Source organism: Ipomoea nil, unplaced genomic scaffold (assembly GCF_001879475.1).
Source record: "Ipomoea nil cultivar Tokyo-kokei standard unplaced genomic scaffold, Asagao_1.1 scaffold1562, whole genome shotgun sequence".
Classification (NCBI taxonomy): domain Eukaryota; kingdom Viridiplantae; phylum Streptophyta; class Magnoliopsida; order Solanales; family Convolvulaceae; genus Ipomoea; species Ipomoea nil.
Genome location: NW_017617990.1, coordinates 683,283 through 693,053, shown reverse-complemented (window position 1 = coordinate 693,053; position 9,771 = coordinate 683,283). Strand labels below are relative to the sequence as shown.

General features: G+C 32.2%; 1 protein-coding gene across 3 annotated transcripts; it reads left to right on the top strand.

Moving 5' to 3' along the window:
• Positions 1-5,258: 5,258 nt before the first annotated feature.
• LOC109189619 (ankyrin repeat-containing protein At5g02620-like) lies at positions 5,259-7,932 on the top strand. 3 transcript variants are annotated; one of them, XM_019340232.1, is made up of 4 exons: positions 5,259-5,720; positions 5,805-6,317; positions 6,385-6,794; positions 6,882-7,932. In XM_019340232.1, the coding sequence occupies exons 2-4, from the start codon at positions 5,906-5,908 to the stop codon at positions 7,749-7,751; spliced, it is 1,692 nt and encodes a 563-aa protein (XP_019195777.1). In that variant the 5' UTR covers positions 5,259-5,720; positions 5,805-5,905; the 3' UTR covers positions 7,752-7,932. The 3 variants fall into 3 exon arrangements, with proteins under 3 accessions (XP_019195777.1, XP_019195776.1, XP_019195775.1); XM_019340231.1 differs by having other exon boundaries at positions 5,259-6,317; positions 6,882-7,756; positions 7,836-7,932; XM_019340230.1 differs by having other exon boundaries at positions 5,259-6,317.
• The last annotated feature ends 1,839 nt before the right edge of the window (positions 7,933-9,771 follow it).

Here is a 9,771-nt window from a genome sequence, read left to right as displayed (position 1 = left end):
ATCCAGAACGTTCTTCACCTCTGCTCAGCTGTTGTTACGCCGGAGTCCGCTACTGGAGGATAAAGCTACTACCTTTGCAAAAGCTCGAGGAGGGCCAACACTTGGGTGCCGGAGCCCGGGGACGAAGCGTATGGCGCCGGCGTCGGCGGCCTATCATTTTCCTCTCTGCTCGTGTCCAATTCCGGCGCCGGCGGCCCGTCATTTTCCTCTTAATTTCCAATTTATTATATTCACTTTCAGAATTTCAGCACCTGTGAAGATCACACCGATTGCGAAGTATAAAGTGATGATGAGTTGGTCTTGCTATTGTTAATTTGTTAACGAACGACGCCAGCATCGGTGGAAGACAACGGTGACGCAATTATACCGACGCAACGGCGGTTACTGCTGACAACAACGGAAGGAACGGTAATAGTAATAGCAGTGCGGAGACGGCGGAGGCGAGGAAGAGAGTAAGATTATGCTTCAGCGGCGTCGGACGAATAGGGAAGCCGGTTATAGTGATGATTTGCGGGAGTGTGGTGTACTACCATTGCGCCTATCAGAAATCAAGCTTTGTCTCTTAGACAGGTGGAGTGGAAAACATAGATCGGCGAGTAGTCCTATGTCTGTGTTTTTGGAGATTTGGATTCCAGTTTGAAGCTAAGCCCAAAAGAAGAAGAAGTAATAGTGTAGATACGTATTTGCAAGAGGAAGAAGAAGCAATTAAGGAAATGACTACAATACCCCTCTACTTAACGCCATCCTAACTGATGTTTAACAGAAGGACCATTGCTGGAACAAATTTAAAAGTCAAATGTCTTTTTTGTCCAAATTAAAAGTCTAGGACTAATTTTGGAAAATTGCAATAGTCGGAGGATCAATGTTGGAATTAACTCTGTTAATTATTCATTGGAATCTGAACTCTATTCACTGGGCAGCTCAATTGGTCATAGACGTGAAAGTTGAAAAGAATCATCAAGGATTGAGTCTTATCAACGACAGTGTGAGAGCAACCTCTTAAAATGGTTCATGTTTTACATCCTCCTGCTCTGTGGGGATCCTAATAATAATAATTTTAATTTTAAAAGAAATTACATCTTTTTCTTCTTTTTCAAATCACTTAAAATGGTTAAAATATTTAATAATTTCTATTTTAGGAAAGCGGAACCATAATAAAATATACCGAATAATTTTATGTAGCAATTTAGTGCTCTTTATTTCGTAAACTAGATGAAATTTTAGTAGACTTTATATATTCTTATATATTGAAAAAGAATTATTAAAAGTTTTATTTTATTCGATCAAAAGACTCAAATTATTAAAATAAAAAATAAAAAAATTTACTTAAATCCTCGGCATATACAGAATTTAAAAAACACTCAAAATATTCAAAAATGAATTTTCAATCCAAATATATATATATATATATATATATATATATATATATATATATATATATATATATATATATATATATATATATATATATATATATATATATATATATATATATATACATACATGGTACAACATAACTCCAAAAATATACAAACTTATCCGGTAGAAGTAAATTGAATTCATGTAAAGACAAATATGAGTAAATAATTACAAGTAAGATTATAATTTTCATCCCTACAACATATGAGCAATAGTAGTATACTAGTATGTTATGTGTGGTATGCATGTGTTTGTTGTTTGTACCCAATTATAGTTATAATAATATATAATAGTACGTAGTAATGCATTCTTTGAATGTTATTATTAAGCAAAGGAAAGGAAAAGCAAAGCATGATATGATGGTCGGTTGTTCTCTTCCCAACTTCCACATCTGATCTGATAAGATTTATGGCACAACCTTAGATTCACATTGTCCCCTCCATCATATCATATTATCATATATTCTTCCTTCTACTTTATGACTAATCATCACTTACCTTTCCTTTCTAGTTTCTATAATATATATATATATATATATATATATATATATATATATATATATATATGTATAAAATTAAGTTTCGGTGTATTTAAGTGTTTCTCGTGCAGTTGTGCAGTTTTAACGTGCATGAGTCTTGTGCTTAATGTGCGTGATGGTTGTTACTTAATGTGATACTTAATGTGAGTTGTTGAAAACTTAAGTGAGTGATTTTTGTGCTTAAATGCGTGAGTAGTTGTTGAAACTTAAAAGGTGCCTGAATTCTGTGCTTAATGTGCGTGTGTTATGTACTTAACATGGTGCCAGCGTTTACAATGTGCATTTATGTACAATTGGAACATCCATTGAGGCTCGAACCTATCACCTCCCACAAAAGCAACATAGTACCATTAGACTACAAGATCCTTGGTATCTATGCATTTGATATATAGTATATATTTATGCACTTTCAAATATTAGTTTAGGAAAAATGTAATGATATTTTTGTAAATATTTAAAACTATTAGTTTTTGCACTCGTAATATAAACTTATGCACTTGTAGTATAAATTTTATGCACTTTGTAATATAAACTTGGGCACTTAAAAATTTAAAAAAAAATTACCAAAGTTCCAGTGCATTTTTTTTTTTTAAAAATTCCATTCATTCAGGGACACGCATTGATCTGGACCAAATCAAAGGTTGAGATCTCTTTCCTTTTCTTTTTTACTTGGGCGCCTCTTTTTATTTGATCCAAATTTATATATATATATATATATATATATATATATATATATAATGATCAACTACTCCAAATTAAATAAGAAAATGCAACCACTATTTAAAAATGTGCACTCAGTAAACCACATTTTTACTTTTATTCTTTAATGGTAATGTATATTAAATGAATTATTTTTACTTTTATTGATTTAAGTGCAATATTTTTCATTTTTTTTTTATTAATTTTAGTTCTTCTAATCAAATATCTTTGGAAGAGCTCACATGCGTAGCACATACTATACTTGTGAGGGTAAATTTGTCAACCCACCTAGCTATCTCCCTCTAAATAATGCATGTTTGTACATGCCAACTATATAACATGTGTCATGCCTATGAGCTCTTCTGGTGAGATTTGGACGATAATTTGGTTAAAAAGAGCAAAATTGATAAAAATTGAAAAATTTTGCACTTATGTTGACAAAATTAATAATCAAAGATTTTAATAAAGAATGACCTAAAATTTATAGGACTGAAATTGAAAATAATTCTTTATTAAAATAAATTAAAGGAAAAATTGTAAAAAATGTCCATCTATAATATACTAATTATCAATGTCACCCTAAATTATGAGTGGTGTAAATGTTGCCCCTCAATTATCAAAATGGTGCACATATAGCCCCTCCCGTAACGGACTTGTGGTTCCCCACCGCTGTCCATCGCTGGTACTTCAAATCGAAGGAGGAAAAAAACAATTAAATTACATATTTACTCCGACTTAACGGTGTCATACACTAATGGGGAACCACATGTCTGTTACGGGAGGGGCTATATGTGCACCGTTTTGATAATTGAGGAGCAACATTTACACCACTCATAATTTAGGGGTGACATTGATAATTGGCTTATTATATAGAGACATTTTTTACAATTTTTCCTAAATTAAATGTTATAAATATGTATTGACCATTATAAATTTAATTTAATTTATATGTTAATTACTAAGAATTAACTAGTTATCCTGACCAGGACTATGTGGTCTAATGGTATCCGAGTTGGACTTTCAATTGGAAGATTATGAGTTCAAGCCTCAGTGGAGGCGTTATTGGTTCTTTGTGTTTCAGTAGGTTGAGAAAGTATATGAACAGATACTACAATGTAATAGAACCAGTAGCTTTCAAAAAAAAAAAAAAACTAGTTATCCTGGATTATGCCCCGGATGATCTCGAACAAATTTTAGAGGATAGGTTTGGGTTGCCAGTTTGGCACCAAGTTAATTATCCACATATGTAATTCATGTGTGTCCCCCTTCCAATTTTTCCAAAAAAAAAAAAAAAAAAAAAAAAAAAAAAAAAACTAGTTATTAACTTAAAAAAATATTAAATTTATAAAAATGATTTACATTATACAAAAAAATATAAACACTTTCTCTTGTAATAAATTGCAAAAGATAGTTTGAATTCAAAATTTTTAATAATATTATTAATATGATAATTGTTTTAGCATCGGACACAAATATTTGTGTATTGCACCTAGCTTACACTAGTAACGTGTAATACGTGCCAGAATTTTTCATATATTTTCATAATTTCATCCGATCAAAGTAGGTCATGTCATTTGAAATAAAAATTATTACAAATGATATCTAAAATGTAAATTGCAACATATCAAGAAAATAAAACTTAGACCAAATTTACCAATTTTTTATCCAATAATGTGGCATACATCAAATAAGTTCCAAAATCGTTTTAAATTTATTGTCCTAATATAGTAATTATGTAAAATTACAAAAAGTTTACATTATCGATCGGTACAAGTACAATCATATATTTATATAAGGTATTATTGGTAGGACAATGTTATAAGAATCAAATTTCTTCACTATTTTTTTTTTTTTTTTGGATTAACGAGAGAAACTCACATTCACTATTTGAGAGTGTACACTAGGTAAAGCCTTAGGTTGTTCATAACTAAATGGTTCAAATCAAAAAGGCAAATAGACTGTTCTAACTGAGAATTAAACATGGAACCTTGTGGTTACGAAGACAACAGTCCGACCAATTAAGTTGAGATTGCCTCCATTCTTCACCAAATTTTTTCACCATATGATGTGGTAATAAAACTCATCTTATTCATTAGTTATCATGAATTGATCAACCTCAGTATACATTAAAAGTAAATATATTTATATTTTCACGTCAAATGGTGCAATTTTTTTTTTTTATCCATGTAGCATAAACCATTGTTTGTATAACATATAATAACAATAATAATATCAAGCAGGATTTGTACCTTAAAATTTTTTGTGTAAAATTATATTATATGGTAATGAACAAATTTTACTATATACAGCATTGTTGATTGTCCATGTCTCTCTTTTGTTATTTCTTGAAAGGAACCTCCTCATCACATTGTGGGTCCCACAATTCCATATTCCATGTCTGCTGATTGGAAATTGCCAAAATATACTGATTATACTCTCTCTCTCTCTCTCTCGCTATCTCTCATTCTCTCCCCCCCCTTCGCTTTGATAAGTGCATATAAACTGTTTGATGTTACGCCCATGGCGGCTTCCATGTTGCACTATTCACGCACTCATATATATATATATTTTTTCTATAATTATTAATTATTTTTAACAATTAATTCTTTTCTAGTGGAATCTGCATGTTACGAACATCAATGTAACCAAAAAGTCAAAACCATACATCTTTTGCAATCTTTGTTTCAATATACGTGTTACACTCGAGATTAATGCTCCTTCTTTATAGGCGCAGCCAAAAACATTGCGTTAATAAACACAAACAAATACAGAGCGACAGGAATATAGCTTTACGAGAGTCTGTGCGTAAGGCATTTAGCCTTTGTCTTTATGTTCTTGATCTCTTCAATTCTGGGATTCTCAGTGGTCAGTTTTTAGCCCATCTTTTGGAATTTGGAATTTGGAGATTGGAGAACAGAATCTTTGTGGATAAATAAATTTTCTCCAATTTCAGCTTCTGAAAGTTTGGTTCTTTGGGGGGCTGAATTCTTCCAGTCTTGAGCTCTGGGTGTTGTTGAGGTTTGGAGATAAGTTTTATCATCGTACTAGAAGCATCAAATTAAAGGTACTTTTTTTTTTTTTTTTATAAAAAAGGTTGCTTCTTTGGATTAAATTCATCTAAACTGGAAACCCCATTAATTTTCCCTAGGGATTTTTGTTGAAGTTTATAAAAACAGAGAATTTGGTGTGTTGATTTAGAGTTAGTGGTGTTGAAAAGTGGAGAAACAGAGTAGTTTGAGAGGTGTAAGAATGGAGAAACAGCAGAGTTTTGGAAATGGGGTTATGGAAAAACAGAAGAGTTTGAAAGAGAGGCAAAAGAGCATTAGGATAGCAATGGAGAGGCAGGTGAGCTTTGGTGTTGAGAGAAAAAGAGGGAAGGATTCTCCTGGGAAACGAGGCGATACGCCTCTTCATCTCGCTGCTCGAGCAGGGAATTTAGCTAAGGTGATACAAATTCTTAACAAGTTGAATGGTATAGCCATAAAAGAATCAGTATCAAAGCAGAACCAGGAGGGTGAGACAGCTTTATATGTTGGTGCTGAGAATGGTCATGCCATGGTTGTTGCAGAATTTCTCAAACATATAGACCTCCAAACCGCCTCCATTGTCTCCAACAATGGCTATGATACCTTCCATGTTGCCGCTAAGCAGGGTCATCTTGGTCAGTAATTTCATATCTCATTCATTCATTATCTAGATTATTTCTGATTCTTGTAATGGAATTGCAGAAGTGCTGAAGGAACTCTTGAACGTTTTCCCGAATCTAGTGATGACTACAGATTCGTCCAATTCTACAGCCCTGCATACTGCCGCGGGTCAAGGCCATGTTGAAGTTGTAAACTTGCTTCTTGATATTGACTCGAACCTTGCTAAAATAGCTCGCAACAATGGGAAGACGGTGCTCCACACAGCAGCAAGAATGGGTCACTTGGAAGTGGTGAAATCCCTTTTAAGCAAGGATCCCGGTATTGGGTTCAGGATGGACAAGAAAGGCCAAACCGCTTTGCACATGGCTGTGAAGGGGCAAAATGTTGATATTGTGGTTGAATTAATGAAACCAGATCCAAAGGTACTGAGTTTAGAAGATAACAAGGGAAACACAGCACTCCATACTGCAACGAGGAAGGGACGGGCTCAGGTTTGTCTTTTTCATCTAGCTTAGCTTGGAGTTTAAGGTGTACATTCAAAATTGGGTTATGATTTTATTGTGCATGTTTGATGGCAGATTGTTGGGTGCTTAGTATCTGTTGAGGGTATGAATATGAATGCAGTTAACAAGGCAGGAGAAAGTGCTCTTGACATTGCAGAAAAGCTTGAAAGTGGAGAGATTTCAAGTATTTTAAGGGACGCGGGAGCTGTGCATTCTAAAGATCATGGGAAGCCTCCGACTCGGAGTGGTGCAAAACAACTCAAACAAACCGTTAGTGACATAAAGCACGATGTTGAATCCCAACTTCAGCAGAGCCGACAGACTGGGTTCCGTGTTAGAAAGATAGCAAAAAAAGTGAAGAAACTACACATCAGTGGCCTTAACAATGCCATAAACTCTTTAACAGTCGTCGCTGTCCTGATTGCTACCGTTGCTTTTGCTGCAATCTTCACTGTGCCAGGCCAATATGTTGAAGAGGAAACCACCAAAGGGTTTTCTCTCGGGGAAGCCCACATAGCCAAAAAGGCAGCTTTCATAGTCTTCTTCTTGTTTGACAGCATTGCATTATTCATATCCATAGCTGTTGTGGTTGTCCAGACATCCTTGGTTGTGATTGAACAAAAGGCGAAGAAGCAAATGGTGTTTGTAATAAACAAGCTGATGTGGGCAGCTTGCCTCTTCATCTCAATCGCGTTCATCGCCCTTACTTATGTGGTGGTTGGATCTCGGGAAAGATGGCTTGCCATCTATGCAACTGCAATAGGGGGCGTTATAATGCTAACTACAATTGGGTCCATGTGTTACTGTGTGGTTCGACATCGGTTGGAAGAGTCGAGGATGAGAAATATAAGGAGAGCTGAGACGTTGTCACGTTCTTTTTCAATGTCCATGGTATCAGATCCAGAGCTTTATAATGAAAGCTACAAGAGAATGTATGCTGTATAGGCTGGAGGAAAAAATTGAAGAATGTTAGTTACTATTTTGATAATGAAACCTTCAATTTTTTATAATCTGATCTCATAGGTACAACAAGGTTCAAATGGCTGATATGTTGTAGTTACTATTTTGATCCATTGTCTATTCCCAAGTAAAGGTTGTAAAGTTACAATCACATTACTATATAATAGTCCTATCTCTTCATCAACTTGTTCTTCCCTTTCCTTAAATTTCCCACCTACTTTATTACCTGCAAGAGATTTGCAACTACATAGTGTTGACAATGAATATAAAGAGTGACAGGATATATTATGCTCTGTTTTTCAAATATTTCCCTTTTCATTTTTTCTAAAAAAAAGTATATGACTATGATAATTGTCAGAGAACTACCTTCGTATTGTTACACTTCACTCCGTAGTACAACATATGTATAGAAAGATGCTTAGGGTAATTACACTAAAAAGATGCTCTAGGCAAGGGCGAGGGCGAGCTGGGCCCTTGCCCAGAGCCCACACTTGAAAGGGGCCCACCACCTTAGCTCACTACCTTCTATATATATATTATAGATTTTAGGTAGAATTATTTAATATACATTTGAGTTCAATGAATTTAACTTAGCTTAGTTGGTGGGGCTTTTGGATTTCAAAATGTTGAGGTTAAAGTGTCAAACCTTTTATGGCTCCATATTAAAATTTGTTCACTTTAAATATTTCTCCCAAGACCAATTTAGAGATATTATATTATTATATAGTATAGTATTAAAATAAGAGATATTATATTATATAGTATTAAAATTAAAATTATAACTTATGAAATTTAATTTTTCCTTCCTACTTTTTAGAAGATGAATTTAGGAATATTATACAGTACGTATAGAATTTATTTCTATTTCTAATTGTATTTTTTGAGTTGTAATTATGTAAAAAAAATTATTTTATCTTTCTATAATTATTAGTTTTCTTACACGCTTTGTGCCAATGAGATAATGTCCAATAATTATTTTTAAATAAGTATTTCAAAGTATATCAATGCAATATTATATAGGAGATGTTCATGCATAGGTAAATCAATGTTGAATTTGTTTATTTAAATCGGTAATTTAAAGTATATAAATGCAAGATAATATATGAGAGATTGATTATAAATGTCACTAAAATAAATATTTGTAACTTTGTAATAATGTTTTATGATTACACTAGTGAAATCATAGTGTAAATCTATTTGAGTAATTTACTAATATTTAGAACATGTGTTATTTTGTGAACTTTATAATGATTTATGTATATGTAATATATTTTGTGATTTAGTTATGAAATTATTTTAAAAGATATTTTTTTTAAGAATTATCTAATGAATGTAGTTTAGAAGTTCTATTATGCATCATTCTATTCAAATTAATCTAAAAAAGACTTAAAATTGATCTAATTAAAAGAAAAAGTATTTATAAATATGATAATATGTGTGATTTATATATTTTTTTCTATTTGAACTATTTTATCCAATTAATCATGTTTCATATTTTTTTATAAATCATTTCTCACGTTTTAAAGTGTTTTGATTTATTGTTTCAGTAATTAAGATTTCATGCTCTACTCTTATTAGTAAGTTGTGTTTTATAATTTTTACTAATGATTAATTTATTATTTATTATAATAAAAATGTGATTGTCTATAAATTTATTTGGTTTTAAATTGTTTATCCGCTTTTATAAACTATAATTCTTTATTTATGAATTGAAGTCACATATGCAATTATTGAATATTTTGCAATTTTTTAAGTCAACAAAGAAAAATTCATTTATAACTAATGAAAACATCAAGAGTTGTTTTCATTATTGTTATTGTGTATGCAAAATTGTTAAAAACTTATATATCTTATTTCAAGTTATTTGTAGTTAGTATATTTTTTTTTTTTATGTAGTTATGCAAATATATATTAATTTCATGAAAGGCCCTGTATTTTTGTTGCTACGCCCGGTGCCTATAAAATGATAGGACCGACCCTGAAAGATGTTTAGCCTTTTTTTTAC

What these genes read in the sequence shown, in the direction of transcription:
- LOC109189619 (XM_019340232.1), top strand. Translation starts at nt 5,906, where the DNA reads ATGGAGAAACAGCAGAGTTTTGGAAATGGGGTTATGGAAAAACAGAAG. An exon ending in CGCTAAGCAGGGTCATCTTG is followed by an intron (nt 6,318 to 6,384) that starts GTCAGTAATTTC and finishes ATGGAATTGCAG; the next exon opens with AAGTGCTGAAGGAACTCTTG. An exon ending in CGAGGAAGGGACGGGCTCAG is followed by an intron (nt 6,795 to 6,881) that starts GTTTGTCTTTTT and finishes GTTTGATGGCAG; the next exon opens with ATTGTTGGGTGCTTAGTATC.